Here is a 23,006-nt window from a genome sequence, read left to right as displayed (position 1 = left end):
CAAGTGTCCCCAAGGGTCCCCAAGTGTCCCCTGAGTGTCCCCAAGTGTCCCCAAGTGTCCCCAAGGGTCCCCAAGTGTCCCCAAGTGTCCCCTGAGTGTCCCCAAGGCCACCCAGGTGTCCCCGAGTGTCCCCTCCCCTGTGGTGCCACCCCCAGGTGCCACCCCCAGGTGTCCCCACGGCGCCTTCAAGGCACAAGGTGAGGTCCCCAAGTGTCCCCAAGTGTCCCCTGAGTGTCCCCAAGTGTCCCCTGAGTGTCCCCAAGGCCACCCAGGTGTCCCCAAATGTCCCTCAGGCCACCCAAATGTCCCCAAATGTCCCCAAATGTCCCCAAACCCCCCCAGGACCACCAGGGATTGTCCCCAACCCCGACTTAGGGACTCTTTTGGTGCCACCGAGGTGGGACAAAGCCGTCCCCAAATGTCCCCAAGGCCACCCAAACGTCCCCAAATGTCCCCTGAGGCCACCCAAGTGTCCCCAAATGTCCCCAAACGTCCCCAAATGTCCCCAATTGTCCCCACAGTGTCCACTCTGCTGACGGTGCTGCCACCGCCCCGCGTCCGCTGCCGCCAGGTGACCGTGTCCGGAAAATACCTGACCGTGCTGAAAGGTGACACTTGGGGACACCTGGGGACACCTGGGGACACCTGGGGACACCTGGGGACACCTGGGGACATCTGAGGGGGGGTTGGGGACAATTTGGAGGGGACAGAATGGGTGGGATGAAGGGGGAAGGGTGAAAATATAAATGTCCCCAAATGTCCCCAATGTCCCCAATGTCCCCAAATGTCCCCAATCCCCTCAATGTCCCCTCGATGTCCCCAATCCCCTGGATGTCCCCAGTGTCCCCAAATGTCCCCAATTATGTCCCCAATGTCCCCAATGTCCCCTCAATGTCCCCCAATGTCCCCAATGTCCCCAATGTCCCCAAATGTCCCCAATGTCCCCAATGTCCCCAAATGTCCCCAATCCCCCCAATGTCCCCAATGTCCCCAATCCCCCCAGTGTCCCCAATGTCCCCAATGTCCCCAATGTCCCCAATGTCCCCAATGTCCCCAATGTCCCCAATCCCCCCAATGTCCCCAATGTCCCCCAATGTCCCCAAATGTCCCCAATGTCCCCAATCCCCCCAATGTCCCCAATCCCCCCAATGTCCCAAATCCCCCCAATGTCCCCAAATGTCCCCAATGTCCCCCAATGTCCCCAATGTCCCCAATGTCCCCAATGATGTCCCCAATGTCCCCAATGTCCCCAATGTCCCCAATCCCCTCAATGTTCCCAATGTCCCCAATGTCCCCAATGTCCCCAATGTCCCCTCAATGTCCCCAAATATCCCCAATGTCCCCCCAATGTCCCCAATGTCCCCAATGTCCCCAATGTCCCCAATCCCCTCAATGTCCCCAATGTCCCCAATGATGTCCCCAATGTCCCCTCAATGTCCCCAATGATGTCCCCAATGTCCCCCCAATGTCCCCCCAATGTCCCCAAATGTCCCCAATGTCCCCAAATGTCCCCAATGTCCCCAATCCCCCCAATGTCCCCAATGTCCCCAATCCCTTCAATGTCCCCAATGTCCCCAATGTCCCCAATGTCCCCAATGTCCCCAATGTCCCCCAATGTCCCCAATGTCCCCAATGTCCCCAATGATGTCCCCAATGTCCCCAATGTCCCCCAATGTCCCCAATGTCCCCAGTGTCCCCAATGTCCCCAATCCCCCCAATGTCCCCAATGTCCCCAATGTCCCCAATCCCCCCAATGTCCCCAATGTCCCCAATGTCCCCCAATGTCCCCAATGTCCCCAATGTCCCCTCGATGTCCCCAATGTCCCCAGTGTCCCCCAATGTCCCCAATGTCCCCCCAATGTCCCCAATCCCCCCAATCCCCTCAATGTCCCCAATGTCCCCAATGTCCCCAATGTCCCCAATGTCCCCAATGTCCCCAATGTCCCCTCAATGTCCCCAATGTCCCCTCAATGTCCCCAATGTCCCCAATGTCCCCAATGTCCCCAATGTCCCCCAGTGTCCCCAATGTCCCCAATGTCCCCAATGTCCCCAATGTCCCCAATGTCCCCAATGTCCCCAATGATGTCCCCAATGTCCCCAGTGCTCAATGGCAGCTCGCAGGAGGAGCTCTCTCTCTGGGACGTTCAGATCCTGCCCAATTTCAACGCCAGTTACCTGCCCGTGATGCCCGACGGCTCCGTCCTGCTGGTGGACGACGTGTGGTGAGTGGGGACACCTTGGGGACACCTTGGGGACACCTTGGGGACACCTGGGGACAGCTGGGGACACCTTGAGAACCTTGGGGACACTTTGGGGACACCATGAGAACCTTGGGGACACCTTGAGAACCTCGGGGACACCTTGAGAACACCATGAGAACCTCGGGGACACCATGGGGACACCTTGGGGACACCTTGGGGACACCTGGGGACAGCTGGGGGCAGCTGGGGACACCTTGGGGACACCTTGGGGACACCTGGGGACAGCTTGGGACACCTGGGGACACCTTGGGGACAGCTGGGGACACCTGGGGACAGCTGGGGACACCACGAGAACCTTGGGGACACCTTGGGGACACCTTGGGGACACCTTGAGAACCTTGGGGACACCATGGGGACACCATGGGGACACCTTGGGGACTCCTGGGGACACCTTGGGGACACCATGAGATCCCTGGGGACACCTTGAGAACCTTGGGGACACCTTGAGGACACCATGGGGACACCTTGGGGACCTTGAGAACACTTTGAGAACCTCGGGGACACCTTGGGGACACCTTGAGAACCTTGGGGACACCATGGGGACACCATGGGGACACCATGGGGACACCTTGGGGACATCTTGGGGACACCACAAGAACCTTGGTGACACCTTGGGGACACCTTGGGGACACCTGGGGACACCTTGGGGACACCTTGGGGACAGCTGGGGACACCTGGGGACACCTGGGGACACCTTGAGAACCTTGGGGACACCTTGGGGACACCTTGGGTTTGATGTGGGGACCTTGAGGACACTTTGAGAACCTTGGGGACACCATGGGGACACCTTGAGAACCTTGGGGACATCTTGGGAACACCTTGAGAACCTTGGGGACACCTTGGGGACACCTTGGGTTTAATGTGGGGACCTTGAGGACACTTTGAGAACCTTGAGGACACCTTGAGAACCTTGGGGACACCTTGGGGACACCCTGGGGACACTTTGAGAACCTTGGGGACACCTTGAGGACACCACAAGAACCTTGGGGACACCTTGGGGACACCACAAGAACCTTGGGGACATCTTGGGGACCTTGAGGACACCTTGAGAACCTTGGGGACACCTGGGGACACCCTGGGGACACTTTGAGAACCTTGGGGACACCTTGAGGACCTTGAGGACACCACAAGAACCTTGGGGACACCATGGGGAGACCATGGGGACACCACAAGAACCTTGGGGACACCTTGGGTTTAATGTGGGGACCTTGGGGACACCTTGGGGACCTTGAGGACACCTTGAGAACCTTGGGGACACCTTGAGGACACCATGGGGACACCTTGGGGACACCATGGGGACACCTTGAGAACCTTGGGGACACCTTGGGGACACCCTGGGGACACCACAAGAACCTTGGGGACACCTTGGGGACCTTGAGGCCACCACGAGAACCTTGGGGACCCATTTTCTCCTCGTCCCTGATGTCCCCAAGAACGTCCCCAGGGATGTCCCCAGGGATGTCCCCGATGTCCCCAAGGACGTCCCCAGGGATGTCCCCGATGTCCCCAGGGATGTCCCCGATGTCCCCAACGATGTCCCCGCTGTCCCCTGCAGCCACCACTCCGGGGAGGTCCCCGTGGGCGCCTTCTGCCGCGTCCCCGGTGGCCACGCGGGGTGGCCCTGTCCCCTCAGCGCCCTGGAGGAGCAGAACTTCCTGTTCCAGCTGCAGGCGCCCGAGAGACCCCCCTGTGACAGCAAGGAGGTGAGGGGACACCTGGGGACACCTGGGGGGGACATGGGGACACACCTGGGACACCTGGGGACAGCTGGGGACACCTGGGGACACCTGGGGACACCTGGGGACACACCTGGGGACACCTGGGGACATCAAAAACACACCTGGGGACAGCTGGGGACACCTGGGGACATCTGGGGACACCTGGGGACACCTGGGGACACCTGGGGACACCTCTGGGGACAGCTGGGGACACACCTGGGGACATCAAAAACACACCTTGGGACACCTGGGGACACCTGGGGACATCAAAATCTCACCTGGGGACACCTGGGGACACCTGGGGACACCTGGGGACACCTGGGGAGACACCTGGGGACATCTGGGGACACCTGGGGGGACATGGGGACACCTGGGGACACCTGGGGACACCTGGGGACATCTGGGGACACCTGGGGACACCTGGGGACACCTGGGGACATCTGGGGACACCTGGGGACACACCTGGGGACACCTGGGGACACCTGGGGGGACACCTGGGGACACCTGGGGACAGCTGGGGACACCTGGGGACATCAAAACCTCACCTGGGGACACCTGGGGACACCTCTGGGGACACACCTGGGGACACCTGGGGACACCTGGGGGGACATGGGGACACCTGGGGGGACATGGGGACACCTGGGGACACCTGGGGACACCTTGGGGACACTTGGGGACACCTTGGGGACATTTGGTGACACCTGTGGCCGTGTCCCCTGGCAGGGTCTGGAGGTGCCGCTGGTGGCCGTGGTTCGGTGGTCGACGCCCAAGCTGCCATTCACCAACAGCATCGTCACCCACTACAGGTGAGGGTCACCTTAATGTCACCTTAATGTCACCTGGTGTCACCTGTGTCACCTTAATGTCACCTGAGTGGCACCTTAATGTCACCTGGTGGCACCTCAGTGTCACCTGTGTCACCTTAATGTCACCTGAGTGTCACCTGTGTCACCTTAGTGTCACCTGTGTGTCACCTTAGTGTCACCTGTGTGTCACCTGTGTGTCACCTTGGTGTCCCCAAGTCCTCCAGAACCTTCTGGATCTCCATCCGAGGTGTCCCCAAGATGCCACCTCAATGTCCCATCAATGTCCTGATGCCACCACGTCCTCAGAACCTTCTGGAACTTCTCCAGAGCTGTCCCCACGATGTCCCCACGATGTCCCCAAGCCCTCCAGAACCTTCTGGCTTCTCCTCCATGTGCCACCACCTCCCCAGAACCTTCTGGAACTTCTCCAGAACTGTCCCATCAATGTCCCATCAATGTCCTGGTGCCACCACCTCCTCAGAACCTTCTGGAACTTCTCCAGAACTGTCCCCACGATGTCCCCACGATGTCCCCAAGCCCTCCAGAACCTTCTGGCTTCTCCTCCATGTGCCACCACCTCCCCAGAACCTTCTGGAACTTCTCCAGAACTGTCCCATCAATGTCCCATCAATGTCCTGGTGCCACCACCTCCTCAGAACCTTCTGGAACTTCTCCAGAGCTCCATCCGAGGTGTCCCCACGATGTCCCCTCAATGTCCCATCAATGTCCTGGTGCCACCACATCCCCAGAACCTTCTGGAACTTCTCCAGAACTGTCCCCACAATGTCCCCATGATGCCACCTCGATGTCCCATCAATGTCCTGGTGCCACCACATCCTCAGAACCTTCTGGAACTTCTTCAGAACTCCATCCAAGGTGTCCCCATGATGCCACCTCAATGTCCCATCAATGTCCTGGTGCCACCACCTCCTCAGAACCTTCTGGAACTCCATCCGAGGTGTCCCCACGATGTCCCCGATGTCCCCTCAGGTTGCCCAGCATCCGTCTGGAGCGGCCGCGCTTCGTGATGACGGCCACCTGCGAGTCCCCCGTGGTGGCCCTGCAGCGTTTCAGTGTCACCTACACCCTGCTCAACGACCTGCAGGACTTCCTGGCCGTGAGGCTGGTCTGGACACCTGAGGCCACCGCTGGTGGGGACATTGGGGACATTGGGGACATTGGGGAGGTTGGGGACATTGGGGGGATTGGGGACATTGGGGACATTGGGGGGATTGGGGACATTGGGGACATTGGGGACATTGGGGACATTGGGGACATTGGGGGACATTGGGGACATTGGGGACATTGGGGACATTTGGGGACATTGGGGGGACATTGGGGACATTGGGGACATTGGGGACGTTGGGGACATTGGGGACATTGGGGGGATTGGGGACATTGGGGACATTGGGGACATTGGGGGGATTGGGGACATTGGGGACATTGGGGACATTGGGGACATTGGGGACATTGGGGACATTGGGGACATTGAGGACCTGCAGGACTTCCTGGCCGTGAGGCTGGTCTGGACACCTGAGGCCACCGCTGGTGGGGACATTGGGGACATTTGGGGACATTGGGGACATTGGGGGGATTGGGGACATTGGGGACATTGGGGGACATTGGGGACATTGGGGGGATTGGGGACATTGGGGACATTGGGGACATTGGGGGGATTGGGGACATTGGGGACATTGGGGACATTTGGGGACATTGGGGACATTGGGGGGATTGGGGGGATTGGGGACATTGGGGACAATGGGGACATTGGGGACATTGGGGACATTGGGGGACATTGGGGGGATTGGGGACATTGAGGGGATTGGGGACATTGGGGACATTGGGGGGATTGGGGGGATTGGGGACATTGGGGACAATGGGGACATTGGGGACATTGGGGACATTGGGGGACATTGGGGACATTGGGGACATTGGGGGACATTGGGGACATTGGGGACATTGGGGACATTTGGGGACATTGGGGGGACATTGGGGACATTGGGGACGTTGGGGACATTGGGGACATTGGGGGGATTGGGGACATTGGGGACATTGGGGACATTGGGGACATTGGGGGGATTGGGGACATTGGGGACATTGGGGACATTGGGGACATTGGGGACATTGGGGGACATTGGGGGGATTGGGGACATTGAGGGGATTGGGGACATTGGGGACATTGGGGACGTTGGGGACATTGGGGACATTGGGGACATTGGGGACATTGGGGACATTGGGGACATTGGGGACATTGGGGGACATTGGGGGCATTGGGGGGATTGGGGACATTGGGGGGATTGGGGACATTGGGGACATTGGGGGGATTGGGGACATTGGGGGGATTGGGGACATTGGGGACATTGGGGACATTGGGGACATTGGGGGACATTGGGGACATTGGGGGACATTGGGGACATTGGGGACATTGGGGACATTGGGGGACATTGGGGACATTGGGGACATTGGGGACATTGGGGGACATTGGGGACATTGGGGGGTTTGGGGACATTGGGGAGATTGGGGACATTGGGGGGATTGGGGACATTGGGGACATTTGGGGACATTGGGGACATCTTGACCTCATTTATTCCAAAAAAAATTCTCCAAATTTCCGCCAAAAAATCCCAAAGAAATTAAAAAAAAATCCCCAAAAGTCCCCAAAAAATACAAAAAAATTCCCAAAAAATTACCAAAAAATTCCCAAGAAAATCCCAAGAAAATCCCAAAAAAATTCCAAAAAAATCCAAAAAAATCCAAAAAAAATCCCCCAAAAAATTCCCAAAAAATTCTAAAAAATCCCAAAAAAATCCCCAAAAATCCCAAAAAAATCCAAAAAAATCCCCCCAAAAATAAAAAAAAAATCCCCAAAAAATCCCCAAAAATTCCCCAAAAAATCCCAAAAAAATTCCAAAAAAATTCCCCAAAAAATTCTAAAAAATCCCCAAAAAATCCAAAAAAATTCCAAGAAAATTCCAAAAAAATCCCCAAAAATCCCAAAAAATCCCTCCAAAAATCCAAGAAAATCCCCAAAAAATCCCCAAAAAATCAAAAAAAAATTCAAAAAAAATTCTAAAAAATCCAAAAACAATCCCCAAAAAATTCCAAAAAAATCCAAAAAAATCCCTCCAAAAATCCAAGAAAATCGTAAAAAAACCCAAAAAAAATCCAAAAAAATCCCCCCAAAAAATCCAAAAAAATCCCCCAAAAAATCCCAAAAAAATCCCCCAAAAATTCCAAAAAAAATCCGAAAAAATCCCAAAAAAATCAGAAAAAAATTTTAAAAAATCCCAAAAGAATCCCAAAAAATTCCCAAAAAATCCAAAAAAATTCCCAAAAAATCCCCAAAGAATCCCCAAAAAATTCCAAAAAAATCCCCCAAAAATCCCTCCAAAAATCCAAGGAAATTCTAAAAAAATCCAAAAAAAAATCAGAAAAAAATCCAAAAAAATTCAGAAAAAAATCCAAAAAAATTCCAAAAAATTTTCAAAAAAATCCGAAAAAATTCCCAAAAAATCCAAAAAAATCCCTAAAAAAATCTCTAAAATTCCCGATTTTTTTTCCCCAAATTCCCGGATTTTCCAGGGAAATCCCGTGGCTCCCTGGACTCCGTGGTTTGTCACACCAATCCCAAAATCCCCCCAATTCCCTCAAATTCCTCAATTCCCAGCACTCCAAAATCAATGATTTAAAAAATTCTCCAAAATTCCTACAAATTCCCAGAACCCAAAATTCCCAAAAAATCCCCAAAAAATTCCAAAAAAATCTCAAAAAATTCCCAAAAAATATCCCAAAAAATCCCTCCAAAAATCAAAAAAAATTCCCAAAAAATTCCAAAAAAATCCCCAAAAAATCCAAGAAAATTAAAAAAAAATCCAAAAAAATCCCCAAAAAATCCCAAAAAATTCCCAAAAAATCCCAAAAAAATCCCCCAAAAATCCAAAAAAATTCCCAAAAAATCCCCAAAAATCCCCCAAAAATCCCAAGAAAATCCAAAAAAATCCCCCCAAAAATAAAAAAAAATCCCCAAAAAATCCCCAAAAATTCCCCAAAAAATCCCAAAAAAATTCCAAAAAAATTCCCCAAAAAATTCTAAAAAATCCCCAAAAAATCCAAAAAAATTCCAAGAAAATTCCAAAAAATTCCCAAAAAATCCCAAAAAATCCCCAAAAAATCCCCAAAAATTCCCAAAAAATCCCCAAAAAATCCCAAAAAATTCCCAAAAAATCCCAAAAAATCCCCAAAAAATCCAAAAAAATCCCTCCAAAAAATCAGAAAAAAATCCAAAAAAATTCCTAAAAAATCCCAAAAAATCCCTAAAAAAATCCCCAAAAAATTAAAAAAAATCCCAAAAAATTCCCAAAAAAATCCCCAAAAAATCCCAAAAAAATCCACAAAAAATCCAAGAAAATCCTAAAAAAATAAAAAAAAAATCTGAAAAAAATTCAAAAAAAATCAGAAAAAAATCCAAAAAAATTCCAAAAAAATTCTAAAAAATCCAAAAAAAAATCCAACAAAAATTCCAAACAAATTCCAAAAAAATCCCCAAAAAATCCAAAAAAATTCCTCCAAAAAATCCAAGAAAATCCTAAAAAAATCCATAAAAAAATCAGAAAAAAATCAAAAAAAAATCCAAAAAAAATCCAAAAAAAATCCAAAAAAAATCCAAAAAAATTCCCAAAAAATCCCAAAAAATCCCTAAAAAAATCTCTAAAATTCCCGATTTTTTTTCCCCAAATTCCCGGATTTTCCAGGGAAATCCCGTGGTTCCCTGGACTCCGTGGTTTGTCACACTCCTCTCACCAACCTGGGCTATTCCCGCAAGGGCAGCGCTCGCACGTTCCGTGTGGCGTTCCAGGCTCTGCGCGCCGGCCTCTTCGAGGTATTCCCAGTGCTCCCAGTATGCCCAGTTCCCAGTGCCCAGTTCCCAGTGTGCCCAGTTCCCAGTGTTCCCAGTGTTCCCAGTATGCCCAGTTCCCAGTGTTCCCAGTATGCTCAGTGTTCCCAGTTCCCAGTGTTCCCAGTTCCCAGTTCGCAGTGTTCCCAGTTCCTGGTATTCCCAATATTCCCAGTTCCCAGTGTTCCCAGTTCCTGGTGTTCCCAGTTCCCAGTATTCCCAGTATGCCCAGTATTCCCAGTGTTCCCAGTTCCCAGTGTTCCCAGTTCCTGGTGTTCCCAGTATTCCCAGTTCCCAGTGTTCCCAGTTCCCAGTTTTCCCAGCTCCCGGTGTTCCCAGTTCCTGGTGTTCCCAGTATTCCCAGTTCCCAGTGTTCCCAGTTCCCAGTGTTCCCAGTTCCTGGTGTTCCCAGTATTCCCAGTTCCCAGTGTTCCCAGTTCCCAGTGTTCCCAGTATTCCCAGTTCCCAGTATTCCCAGTTCCCAGTATTCCCAGTTCCTGGTTTTCCCAGTTCTCAGTATTCCCAGTTCCCAGTATTCCCAGTGTTCCCAGTATTCCCAGTTCCTGGTGTTCCCAGTATTCCCAGTTCCTGGTGTTCCCAGTATTCCCAGTTCCCAGTGTTCCCAGTTCCCAGTTTTCCCAGCTCCCGGTGTTCCCAGTTCCTGGTGTTCCCAATATTCCCAGTTCCCAGTGTTCCCAGTATGCCCAGTTCCCAGTGTTCCCAGTGTTCCCAGTATGCCCAGTTCCCAGTTCCCAGTGTTCCCAGTTCCCAGTGTTCCCAGTTCCCAGTTTTCCCAGTTCCTGGTGTTCCCAGTATTCCCAGTTCCCAGTGTTCCCAGTATGCCCAGTATGCCCAGTGTTCCCAGTTCCCAGTGTTCCCAGTTCCCAGTGTTCCCAGTTCCCAGTGTTCCCAGTTCCTGGTGTTCCCAGTATGCCCAGTTCCCAGTGTTCCCAGTTCCCAGTATTCCCAGTTCCCAGTATTCCCAGTGTTCCCAGTATGCCCAGTTCCCAGTGTTCCCAGTTCCCAGTGTTCCCAGTATTCCCAGTTCCTGGTGTTCCCAGTTCCCAGTGTTCCCAGTTCCCAGTGTTCCCAGTATTCCCAGTTCCTGGTGTTCCCAGTTCCCAGTATTCCCAGTTCATTCCCAGTTACTGGTGCCATCCCAGTTCCCCCAAATCCCCATCCCAGTTACTCCCAGTCCATCCCAGTCCCTCCCAGTTCATCCCAGTCCATCCCAGTTCATCCCAGTGCCCCCAAACCTTCTCCCAGTTTATCCCAGTAATTCCCAGTTGCCTCCCAGTTGTCCCAGCACATGAAGCTGAAGCTCCAGTTCACGGCCAGTGTGACCAGTGCCCCCCCCGAGGCCCGCCCAGTTCATCCCAGTCCATCCCAGTTCATCCCAGTGCCCCCAGAACTCCATCCCAGTCCCTCCCAGTGCCCTCCCAGTTCATCCCAGTGCCCCCAAATCCTCTCCCAGTGCCCTCCCAGTACCCCAAAACTCCATCCCAGTCCTTCCCAGTTCATCCCAGTGCTTTCCAGTGCCCCCAGAACTCCATCCCAGTCCCTCCCAGTGCTTCCCAGTGCCCTCCCAGTTCATCCCAGTCCATCCCAGTTCATCCCAGTGCCCCCAAATCCTCTCCCAGTGCCCTCCCAGTGCCCCCAAACCTTCTCCCAGTCCATCCCAGTGCCCCAAAACCACATCCCAGTCCCTCCCAGTGCCCCCAAACCTTCTCCCAGTTTATCCCAGTAATTCCCAGTTGCCTCCCAGTTGTCCCAGCACATGAAGCTGAAGCTCCAGTTCACGGCCAGTGTGACCAGTGCCCCCCCCGAGGCCCGCCCAGTTCATCCCAGTCCATCCCAGTTCATCCCAGTGCCCCCAGAACTCCATCCCAGTCCCTCCCAGTGCCCTCCCAGTCGCTCCCAGTGCCTCCAAACCTTCTCCCAGTTTATCCCAGTAATTCCCAGTTGCCTCCCAGTTGTCCCAGCACATGAAGCTGAAGCTCCAGTTCACGGCCAGTGTGACCAGTGCCCCCCCCGAGGCCCGCCCAGTTCATCCCAGTCCATCCCAGTTCATCCCAGTGCCCCCAGAACTCCATCCCAGTCCCTCCCAGTCCATCCCAGTCCCTCCCAGTGCCCTCCCAGTTCATCCCAGTCCCTCCCAGTGCCCTCCCAGAGCCCTCCCAGTTCATCCCAGTCCATCCCAGTTCATCCCAGTGCCCCCAGAACTCCATCCCAGTGCCCTCCCAGTGCCCTCCCAGTTCATCCCAGTTCATCCCAGTCCATCCCAGTTCATCCCAGTGCCCCCAGAACTCCATCCCAGTCCCTCCCAGTGCCCTCCCAGTTCATCCCAGTCCATCCCAGTGCCCCCAGAACTCCATCCCAGTCCCTCCCAGTGCCCTCCCAGTTCATCCCAGTGCCTCCCAGTGCCCCCAAACTCCATCCCAGTGCCCCCCAGTGCCCTCCCAGTCCCTCCCAGTGCCTCCCAGTCCATCCCAGTGCCCTCAAATCCTCTCCCAGTGCCCTCCCAGTGCCCCCAAACTCCATCCCAGTGCCCCCCAGTGCCCTCCCAGTCCCTCCCAGTGCCCTCCCAGTGCCCCCAAATCCTCTCCCAGTCCATCCCAGTGCCCCCAAAACTCCATCCCAGTGCCCCCCAGTGTCTCCCAGTTCATCCCAGTCCCTCCCAGTTCATCCCAGTGCCCCCAAACCTTCTCCCAGTGCCTCCCAGTGCCCTCCCAGTCCATCCCAGTGCCCCCAAATCCTCTCCCAGTGCCCCAAAACTCCATCCCAGTCCCTCCCAGTGCCCTCCCAGTCCATCCCAGTTCATCCCAGTCCATCCCAGTGCCCCCAGAACTCCATCCCAGTCCCTCCCAGTGCCCTCCCAGTTCATCCCAGTGCTTCCCAGTGCCCCCAAATCCTCTCCCAGTGCCCCAAAACTCCCTCCCAGTCCCTCCCAGTACATCCCAGTGCCCCCAAACCTTCTCCCAGTGCCTCCCAGTGCCTCCCAGTAATTCCCAGTTGCCTCCCAGTTGTCCCAGCACATGAAGCTGAAGCTCCAGTTCACGGCCAGTGTGACCAATGCCCCCCCCGAGGCCCGCCCAGTTTCCAGGAAGAGCAGTCCCAGTTCCCCGGCCGTGCGGGAACTGGTGGCCGGACTGGGACGCTCCCAGAGCTTCTCCCACCAGCAGCCGGCCCGGAGCCACCTGATGAGGTAACTGGGAGCACTGGGAGGCACTGGGAGGGGCTGGGAGGGAACTGGGAGGGACTGGGAAGGGCTGGGAAGGGCTGGGAGGGAACTGGGAGGGACTGGGAGGGGATTTGGGGTAACTGGGAGCACTGGGAGGCACTGGGAGGGGATTGGGAGGGGATTGGGAGGGACTGGGATGGACTGGGAGGCACTGGGAGGGGACTGGGAGGGGATTGGGAAGCACTGGGAGGGGATTGGGAGGGACTGGGAGGGACTGGGAGGGGATGTGGGGTAACTGGGAGCACTGGGAGGGGACTGGGAGGGACTGGGAGGGGACTGGGAGGGGATTTGGGGTAACTGGGAGGGACTGGGAGGGGACTGGGAGGGGATTTGGGGTAACTGGGAGGGACTGGGAGGGGACTGGGGGAACTGGGAGGGACTGGGAGGGACTGGGAGGGGATTTGGGGTAACTGGGAGGGACTGGGAGGGGATTGGGAGGGACTGGGAGGGGATTTGGGGAAAGTGGGAGGGACTGGGAGGGACTGGGAAGGGACTGGGATGGACTGGGAGGGGACTGGGAGGGACTGGGGTGAACTGGGAGGGGATTGGGAGGGACTGGGAGGGACTGGGAGGGGCTTGGGAGGGACTGGGAGGCACTGGGAGGGACTGGGAGGGACTGGGATGGACTGGGGTGAACTGGGAGGGAACTGGGAGGGGATTGGGAGGGACTGGGAGGGGATTTGGGGTAACTGGGAGCACTGGGAGGGGCTGGGAGGGGATTGGGAGGGACTGGGATGGACTGGGGTGAACTGGGAGGGACTGGGAGGGACTGGGAGGGACTGGGAGGGGATTGGGGAAACTGGGAGGCACTGGGAGGGGATTGGGAGGGGATTTGGGGAAACTGGGAGGGACTGGGAGGGAACTGGGAGGGACTGGGAGGGGATTTGGGGAAACTGGGAGGGACTGGGAGGGCACTGGGAGGGGATTTAGGGTAACTGGGAGCACTGGGAGGCACTGGGAGGGGATTGGGAGGGGATTGGGAGGGACTGGGATGGACTGGGGTGAACTGGGAGGGAACTGGGAGGGGATTGGGAGGGAACTGGGAGGGACTGGGGGAACTGGGAGGGAACTGGGATGGACTGGGAGGGACTGGGATGGGATTTGGGGTCACTGGGATGGACTGGGAGGGGATTGGGAGGGACTGGGATGAACTGGGAGGGATCTGGGAGGGACTGGGATGTGACAAAGGGACCTGGGAGGGGTCACTGGAGGTGACACAGGTGACACAGGGGTGACACAGGGAGGTGACACAGGGATGCTGTGGGTGACACAGGTGACACTGTGGGGACACAGGTGACACAGGTGACACTCAGGTGACACAGATGACACACAGGTGACACAGGGAGGTGACACAGGTGACACAGGTGTCATTGTCCCCAGGTCTGGCAGTGTCATGGAGCGCAGGGCCATCACCCCAGGGTGACACAGGTGACACTGTGGGTGACACAGGGAGGTGACACAGGTGACACTGAGGTGACACTGAGGTGACACAGGTGACACAGGGAGGTGACACAGGTGACACAGGGAGGTGACACAGGTGACAGATGTGTCATTGTCCCCAGGTCTGGCAGTGTCATGGAGCGCAGGGCCATCACCCCGGGGTGACACAGGTGACACTGTGGGTGACAGTGTAGGTGACACAGGGATGCTGTAGGTGACACAGGTGACACTCAGGTGACACAGGTGACACAGGTGACACAGGTGTCATTGTCCCCAGGTCTGGCAGCGTCATGGAGCGCAGGGGCCATCACCCCCCCCGTGGGGTCACACAGGGGTCACACAGGGGTCACACAGGGGTCACTGTGGGTGACACAGGGGTGACACAGGGATGCTGTGGGTGACACAGGGAGGTGACACAGGTGACACTGTGGGTGACACAGGTGACACAGGGAGGTGACACAGGTGACACAGATGTCATTGTCCCCAGGTCTGGCAGTGTCATGGAGCGCAGGGCCATCACCCCCCCCGTGGGGTCACACAGGGGTCACACAGGGGTCACACAGGGGTCACACAGGGGTCACTGTAGGTGACACAGGGATGCTGTGGGTGACAGTGTAGGTGACACAGATGGCACTGAGGTGACACAGGTGACACAGGGAGGTGACACAGGTGACACAGGTGTCATTGTCCCCAGGTCTGGCAGTGTCATGGAGCGCAGGGCCATCACCCCCCCCGTGGGGTCACACAGGGGTCACACAGGGGTCACACAGGGGTCACACAGGGGTCACTGTAGGTGACACAGGGATGCTGTGGGTGACAGTGTAGGTGACACAGATGGCACTGAGGTGACACAGGTGACACAGGGAGGTGACACAGGTGACACAGGTGTCATTGTCCCCAGGTCTGGCAGTGTCATGGAGCGCAGGGCCATCACCCCCCCCGTGGGGTCACACAGGGGTCACACAGGGGTCACACAGGGGTCACACAGGGGTCACTGTAGGTGACACAGGGATGCTGTGGGTGACAGTGTAGGTGACACAGATGGCACTGAGGTGACACAGGTGACACAGGGAGGTGACACAGGTGACACAGGTGTCATTGTCCCCAGGTCTGGCAGTGTCATGGAGCGCAGGGCCATCACCCCCCCCGTGGGGTCACACAGGGGTCACACAGGGGTCACACAGGGGTCACTGTGGGTGACACAGGGATGCTGTGGGTGACACAGGTGACACAGGGAGGTGACACAGGTGACACAGGTGACACAGGGAGGTGACACAGGTGACAGATGTGTCATTGTCCCCAGGTCTGGCAGTGTCATGGAGCGCAGGGCCATCACCCTGGGGTGACACAGGTGACACAGGGAGGTGACACAGGTGACACAGGTGACACAGGGGTGACACAGGGATGCTGTGGGTGACACAGGTGACACTGAGGTGACACAGGTGACACAGGTGACAGATGTCATTGTCCCCAGGTCTGGCAGTGTCATGGAGCGCAGGGCCATCACCCCCCCCGTGGGGTCCCCCGTGGGACGTCCCCTGTACCTCCCCGCGGGTGACAAAGCCGTGCTGGCCCTGGACAAGATCGCCAAGAGAGAGTGCAAGGTGCTGGTGGTGGCACCTGTCAAGTGACACCTGGGGACACCTGGGGACACCTGGGGACACCTGGGGACATCTGGGGACACCTGGGGACATCTGGGGACACCTGGGGACACCTGGGGACACCTGGGGGGACATGGGGGGACATGGGGACAACTGGGGACACTTTGGGGACACCTGGGGACACTTTGGGGACACCTGGGGACACCTGGGGACACCCCTGGGGACACTTTGGGGACACCTGGGGACATCTGGGGGGCCATGGGGACACTGGGGACACTCTGGGGCCACCTGGGGCCACCTGGGGACACCTGGGGACACCACAAGAACCTTGGGGACACCTTGGAAACCTTGGGGACATTTGGGGACCATTTGGGGACATTTTGGGGACATTTGGGGACCATTTAGGGACATTTGGGGACATTCTGGGACCATTTGGTGACATTTGGGGTCATTTTGGAGACATTTGGGGACATTTGGGGACATTTTGGGGACATTTTGGGACATCTTGGAGACATTTGGGGCCATTTGGGGATATTTGGGGACATTTTGGGGCCATCTGGGACCATTTTGGGACATTTTGGGGCCATTTGAGGACATTTTGGGGACATTTGGGGACCATTTTGGGACCATTTTGGGACATTTTGGGACATTTTGGGGACATTTGGGGACATTTTGGGACAATTTGGGGACATTTGGGACCATTTGAGGACTTTTGGAGACATTTGGGACATTTTGGGGACATTTTGGGTCATTTAGGGCCAATTTGGGGACATTTGGGGACATTCTGGGACCATTTTGGGACATTTTGGGGACCATTTGGGGACATTTGGGGACATTTGGGGACATTTTGGGGACATTTGGGGACCATTTGGGGACCATTTGGGGACAATTTGGGACCATTTGGGGACATTTGGGGACATTTTTAGGACATTTTGGACCATTTGGGGACATTTGGGGACATTTGGGGACATTTGGGATCAATTTGGGACATTTGGGGACACCTGGGACCATTTGGGGACATTTTGAGGACATTTGGGGACATTTGGGGACATTTGGGGACATTTTGGGACCATTTGGGGACATTTTGGGGACATTTTGGGACATTTTGGGACAATTTGGGGCCATTTGAGGACATTTGGGGACATTTGGGGCCATCTGGGACCATTTTGGGACATTTGAGGACATTTTGGGACCATTTTGGGACATTTTGGGGACATTTGGGGACCATTTGGGGCCATTTGGGGACATTTTGAGGACATTTTGGGACCATTTGGGGACCATTTGGGGACATTTTGGGACATTTGGGGACATTTGGGGACATTTGGGGACATTTGGGGCCATTTGGGGACATTTGGGGACATTTGGGGACATTCTGGAAGTGTCCCCTGAGCCAAAGGGGGGGGAGGGGGAGGGGCCTGCAGTGCCACCCCCGGGTTGGGGACATTTGGGGACATTTGGGGACATTTGGGGACAAGGGTGGCACCTCTGTCCTCGTTATTTATTGCCAATAAAGAGAGAGCTGGATGTCACCTGATGTCACCTGATGTCACCTGGTGCCACCTGGGTGTCCCCAAGGAGGTCCTGGATGCCACCAGGAGTGTCTGGATGTCACCTGGGTGTCCCCAAGGGGGTCCTGGGTGTCCCCTGGATGTCCCCAAGGGGGTCCTGGGTGTCCCCAAGGAGGTTCTGGATGTCACCTGATGCCACCTGGATGCCACCAAGGAGGTCCTGGATGCCACCAGGGGTGTCCTGGATGTCCCCTCGATGTCCCCAAGGAGGTTCTGGATGTCACCTGATGCCACTTGGATGCCACCAGGGGTGTCTGGATGTCCCCTCGATGTCCCCAAGGGGTCCTGGATGTCCCCAGGGGTGTCCTGGATGCCACCAGGAGTGTCTGGATGTCACCTGGATGCCACCAGGGTGTCCTGGATGTCACCTGGATGTCCCCAAGGGTGTCCTGGATGTCCCCAAGGTGTCCTGGATGTCACCTGATGCCACCAGGGGTGTCCTGGGTGTCCCCAAGGGTGTCCTGGATGTCACCTGATGCCACCTGGATGCCACCAAGGGGTCCTGGATGTCCCCTCGATGTCCCCAAGGGGTCCTGGATGTCCCCAAGGGGGTGTCCTGGATGTCACCTGGATGCCACCAGGAGTGTCTGGATGTCACCTGATGCCACCTGGATGCCACCAGGGATGTCTGGATGTCACCTGGATGTCCCCAAGGGGTCCTGGATGTCACCTGATGCCACCAGGGGTGTCTGGATGTCACCTGATGCCACCAAGGGGTCCTGGATGTCACCTGATGCCACCAGGGATGTCCCCAAGGGGGTCCTGGATGTCCCCTGGATGTCCCCAAGGGGGTCCTGGATGTCCCCTGGATGCCACCAGGAGTGTCTGGATGTCACCTGATGCCACCTGGATGTCCCCAGGGGTGTCCTGGGTGTCCCCAAGGTGTCCTGGATGTCCCCTGGATGTCCCCTGGATGTCCCCAAGGTGTCCTCGCTGTCCCCAAGGAGGTCACAAAGCACCGCAGCCGCCCTCGGACGCCGTTTATTGTCCCCACGTGGGGGAGGGGGGGGTTTGGGGACAATTTGGGGACAATTTGGGGACAATTTGGGGACATTTTTCACACGGCCACCGGCTCCTGGACGTGGTGGTGGCGCTTGACCACGAAGAGTTTCTGTCCCGAGACGGTGACGAGGAGAGAGTGCTCGCCAAAGACCACTGGGGACAGCGGGGACACTGCCACCCTCGGGGCCACCAATGTCCCCAGGGCCACCCTCGGGGTCACCACTGCCACCCTCGGGGTCCCCAATGTCCCCAGGGCCACCCCAGGGCCACCCCAGGGCCACCCTCGGGGTCCCCAATGTCCCCAATGCCACCCTCGGGGTCCCCAATGTCCCCAGGGCCACTCCAGGGCCACCCACAGGGTCACCAGGGCCACCCTCGGGGTCCCCAATGTCCCCAGGGCCACCCCAGGGCCACCCTCAGGGTCCCCAATGTCCCCACTGCCACCCTCGGGGCCACCAATGTCCCCAGGGCCACCCACGGGGTCCCCAGGGCCACCCTCGGGGTCCCCAATGTCCCCAGGGCCACCCTCGGGGTCACCAGTGTCCCCAGGGCCACCCTCGGGGTCCCCGGTGCCACCCTCGGGGTCCCCAATATCCCCAGGGCCACCCCCAGGGTCCCCAATGTCCCCAGGGCCACCCCAGGGCCACCCACGGGGTCCCCAATGTCCCCAGGGCCACCCCAGGGTCCCAAGGGCCACCCTCGGGGTCCCCAGTGCCACCCTCGGGGTCCCCAATGTCCCCAGGGCCACCCACGGGGTCACCAGGGCCACCCCAGGGTCCCAGGGCCACCCTCGGGGTCCCCAAAATCCCCAGGGCCACCCTCGGGGTCCCCAATGTCCCCAGGGCCACCCCAGGGCCACCCTCGGGGTCCCCAGGGCCACCCTCGGGGTCCCCAATGTCCCCAGGGCCACCCTCGGGGTCCCCAATGTCCCCAGGGCCACCCTCGGGGTCCCCAGGGCCACCCTTGGGGTCCCCAATGTCCCCAGGGCCACCCTCGGGGTCCCCAATGTCCCCAGGGCCACCCCCAAGGTCCCCAGTGCCACCCCAGGGCCACCTTCAGGGTCCCCAGGGCCACCCCTAATGTCCCCAGGGCCACCCCAGGGTCCCAGGGCCACCCTCGGGGTCCCCAATGTCCCCAAGGTCCCCACTGCCACCCTCGGGGTCACCGGGGTCCCCAATGTCCCCAGGGCCACCCTCGGGGTCCCCAATGTCCCCAGGGCCACCCCAGTGTCCCCAATGCCACCCCCAGGGTCCCCAGGGCCACCCTCGGGGTCCCCAATGTCCCCAATGTCCCCAGGGCCACCCTTGGGGTCCCCATTGTCCCCAGGGCCACCCTCGGGGTCATCACTGCCACCCCCAGTGTCCCCAGTGCCACCCCAGGGCCACCCTCAGGGCCACCAATGTCCCCAGGGCCACCCACGGGGTCCCCAGTGCCACCCCAGGGCCACCTTCAGGGTCCCCAGGGCCACCCCAGGGCCACCCCAGTGTCCCCAAAATCCCCAGGGCCACCCCAGGGCCACCCTCGGGGTCCCCAGGGCCACCCCCAAAACCCTGGGGACAACCTTGGGGACAATTTGGGGACAATTTGGGACAATTTGGGGCCATTTTGGGGCCATTTGGGGCCATTTGGGGACAATTTGGGGACATTTTGGGGCCATTTGAGGCCATTTGGGGCCATTTGGGACAATTTGGGGCCATTTTTGGGCCATTTGGGGACATTTTGGGACAATTTGGGGACATTTTGGGGCCATTTGGGGCCATTTTGGGGCCATTTGGGGCCATTTGGGGACGTTTGGGGACGTTTGGGGACATTTAGGGCCATTTTGGGACAATTTGGGGACATTTGGGGCCATTTTTGGGCCATTTTGGGGCCATTTGGGGCAATTTTGGGGCCATTTGGGGCCATTTGGGGCCATTTTGGGGCCATTTGGGGCCATTTTGGGGCCATTTGGGGACAATTTGGGGCCATTTTGGGGACATTTTGGGACATTTTTGGGCCATTTTGGGGCCATTTGGGGCCATTTGGGGACATTTTGGGGCCATTTGAGGCCATTTTGGGACATTTTGGGGCCATTTGGGGCCATTTTGGGACATTTGGGGACATTTTGGGCCATTTTGGGGCCATTTTGGGCCATTTTGGGGACATTTGGGGACTTTTGGGGACATTTGGGGACATTTTGGGACATTTTGGGGACATCTGGGGCCATTTGGGGCCATTTGGGGCCATTTTGGGGACATTTAGGGACATTTGGGGCCATTTTTGAGCCATTTGGGGCCATTTTGGGGACATTTGGGGACATTTGGGGACATTTGGGGCCATTTGATGACATTTGGGGACATTTTGGGGTCATTTGGGGCCATTTCGGGGCCATTTGGGGCCATTTGGGGACATTTTGGGGACATTTAGGGACATTTGGGGCCATTTGGGGCCATTTTGGGGCCATTTGGGGACATTTTGGGGCCATTTGGGGCCATTTTTGGGCCATTTTGGGGACATTTGGGACCATTTGGGGCCATTTTGGGGACATTTTGGGGCCATTTGGGGCCATTTGGGGACATTTGGGGACATTTTTGGCCCCATCCCTCACCCGAGAGGCGCCGGAAGGGCGGCTCGTGGCCCCTGGGCAAGCGAAGGCCCAAGGCCGTGGCCACCAAGCCCTGCAGGACGGTGGCCGTGTGCTCGTCGTTCTCCAGGTCCCCCGAGGACTGGGAAAAAAAAAGGGGAAAAATTTGGGATTTGGGAAGAAAAAATTTGGGGGAATTTTGAGGTGAAAATTCCAGAAAAAATCGGGAGAAGCTGGGGAGGAAAAATTCCCAAAATTCACCCCAAAATCTGCCCAAAATCACCCAAAATTACCCCAAAAATCTGCCCAAAGTCACCCAAAATTACCCAAAATCATCACAAAATCACCCAAAATCATCACAAAATCACCCAAAATCATCACAAAATCACCCAAAATCACCTCAAATCACCCCAAAATTCCCCAAAATGACCCCAAAATTCCCCAAAATCACCCCAAAATCAGCCCAAAAATCACCCCCAAAATCAGCCCAAAATCCCCCAAAATCTGCCCAAAAAACAGCCCCAAAATCACCCAAAATTACCCCAAAATCTGCCCAAAAATCTGCCCAAAAATCAGCCCCAAAATCCCCCCAAAAAAGCAGCTGAAAACCCCTAAAAAAACCCCAAAATTCCCAAAATTTGGAGGATTTTTCTGGAATTTTTTTGGGAATTTTGAGGTGAAAATTCCCCAAAAAAATCGGGAGAAGCTGGGTGGGAAAAATCCCAAAAATTCCCCAAAATTCCCCAAAATCAGCCCCAAAATCAGCCCAAAATCCCCCCAAAGAAGCAGCTGAAAACCCCCCAAAAAACCCAAAAAATCCCCAAAATTCTTGAGCATTTTCCTTGAAATTTTTGGGAATTTGGAGGTGAAAATTCCCAAAAAAATTGGGAGAATCCGGGTGGGAAAAATCCTGAAAAAAAGCCCCAAAATCCCCCAAAATCCCCCCAAAAAAGCAGCTGGAAACCCTTAAAATTCCCCAAATTTTGGAGGATTTTCCTGGAATTTTTTTGGGAATTTTGAGGTGAAAATTCCCCCCAAAAATTGGGAGAATCTGGGTGGGAAAAATCCCCAAAATTCCCCAAAATCAGCCCCAAAATCCCCCCAAAAAAGCAGAGCTGGAAACCCCTAAAATTCCCCAAATTTGGAGGATTTTCCTGGAATTTTTTGGGAATTTTGAGGTGAAAATTCCCCAAAAAATTGGGAGAATCTGGGTGGGAAAAATCCCGAAAAAAAGCCCCAAAATTCCCCAAAATCCCCCCAAAATCCCCCAAATCCCCCCGGGACCCCCCCAAAATTCCCAAATTTCCTGAGGACCCCCCCAAAAAAATTCCCAAAAATTTTGGGGGAATTTTCCTGGAATTTTTTTGGGAATTTTTGGGGTGAAAATTCCCCTCAAAAAATTGAGACCCCTCCCCCCAATTTTGGGGCCCCTCCCCCACTCCCGGAGCCCCTCCCCCCTCTGGGGACCCCTCCCCCACTTTGAGACCCCTCCCCCCATTTTTGGGACCCCTCCCCCACTTTGGGACCCCTCCCCCACTCCCGGGACCCCTCCCCCACCCCCGCAGCCCCTCCCCCATTTCCTGCCCCTCCCCCCTCACCGCCAGCACGGCTCCGTCGCTGATGACGAGGTACCCGGCCTGAGCCGGGAGCCGCTCCAGCCCCTGCGTCAGCGCCGACGTCTGCAACCAGTACGGACCAGTACAGACCAGTACAGACCAGTATAAACCAGTATAAACCAGTACAAACCATCCCAATCCCAACCCGGTTCTCACCATGGCGACGCGCTCCTCCCGCCGCTCGCTTCCGGTCACGTGACGCCGCCCACAGCGCTCCGCCGCCCCCTCATTGGTTGGCGGATTTTCCCGCCCACCAATCAGAGCGCGCGGTGGGGATCACGTGGTGGGTAGAGCGG

The 23,006-nt window shown here is 56.3% G+C and overlaps 2 protein-coding genes across 9 annotated transcripts in view; one reads left to right on the top strand and one right to left on the bottom strand.

Annotated features, from left to right (window-relative positions):
- The window catches only part of TRAPPC14 (trafficking protein particle complex subunit 14), a 22,062-nt gene extending 5,963 nt beyond the window's left edge, over positions 1 to 16,099 (top strand). For 2 of the 6 annotated variants that reach the window (XM_058828478.1, XM_058828482.1), the window contains 8 exons: positions 522 to 608; positions 2,102 to 2,222; positions 3,817 to 3,964; positions 4,703 to 4,785; positions 5,776 to 5,936; positions 9,537 to 9,664; positions 12,703 to 12,884; positions 15,835 to 16,099. In XM_058828478.1, the coding sequence (XP_058684461.1) occupies positions 522 to 608; positions 2,102 to 2,222; positions 3,817 to 3,964; positions 4,703 to 4,785; positions 5,776 to 5,936; positions 9,537 to 9,664; positions 12,703 to 12,884; positions 15,835 to 15,991 (1,067 nt within the window). In that variant the 3' untranslated portion in view covers positions 15,992 to 16,099. Of the gene's footprint in view, positions 1 to 112; positions 198 to 521; positions 609 to 2,101; positions 2,223 to 3,816; positions 3,965 to 4,702; positions 4,786 to 5,775; positions 5,937 to 8,367; positions 8,497 to 9,536; positions 9,665 to 12,702; positions 12,885 to 14,300; positions 14,359 to 14,847; positions 14,989 to 15,834 lie in introns of those variants that run through there. The other 4 variants (XM_058828483.1, XM_058828479.1, XM_058828480.1 and 1 more) reach the window with 4 other exon arrangements.
- On the bottom strand, positions 7,277 to 23,006 carry LAMTOR4 (late endosomal/lysosomal adaptor, MAPK and MTOR activator 4). 3 transcript variants are annotated; one of them, XM_058828488.1, is made up of 5 exons: positions 22,869 to 22,884; positions 22,693 to 22,802; positions 21,119 to 21,236; positions 18,563 to 18,684; positions 7,277 to 7,295 (listed from the first exon to the last, which is right to left on the bottom strand). In XM_058828488.1, coding segments are annotated over exons 1-4 (327 nt in total). In that variant the 5' UTR covers positions 22,870 to 22,884; the 3' UTR covers positions 7,277 to 7,295; positions 18,563 to 18,586. The 3 variants fall into 3 exon arrangements, with proteins under 3 accessions (XP_058684471.1, XP_058684472.1, XP_058684470.1); XM_058828489.1 differs by lacking the exon at positions 7,277 to 7,295 and having other exon boundaries at positions 18,495 to 18,684; positions 22,693 to 22,773; positions 22,867 to 23,006; XM_058828487.1 differs by lacking the exon at positions 7,277 to 7,295 and having other exon boundaries at positions 18,495 to 18,684.

This window comes from Poecile atricapillus (assembly GCF_030490865.1).
Source record: "Poecile atricapillus isolate bPoeAtr1 chromosome 36 unlocalized genomic scaffold, bPoeAtr1.hap1 SUPER_36_unloc_3, whole genome shotgun sequence".
In the NCBI taxonomy this organism is placed as follows: domain Eukaryota; kingdom Metazoa; phylum Chordata; class Aves; order Passeriformes; family Paridae; genus Poecile; species Poecile atricapillus.
The sequence above is the reverse complement of the archived record's forward strand: the minus strand, read 5'-3'. Positions and strand labels throughout refer to the sequence as shown.

Coding starts and splice junctions, on each gene's coding strand:
- LAMTOR4 (XM_058828488.1), bottom strand. Junction 21,237..22,692: donor GCGACGGAGCCGTGCTGGCG/GTGAGGGGGGAG, acceptor TTTTTTTCCCAG/TCCTCGGGGGACCTGGAGAA. Junction 18,685..21,118: donor GCCCTTCCGGCGCCTCTCGG/GTGAGGGATGGG, acceptor CGCTGTCCCCAG/TGGTCTTTGGCGAGCACTCT.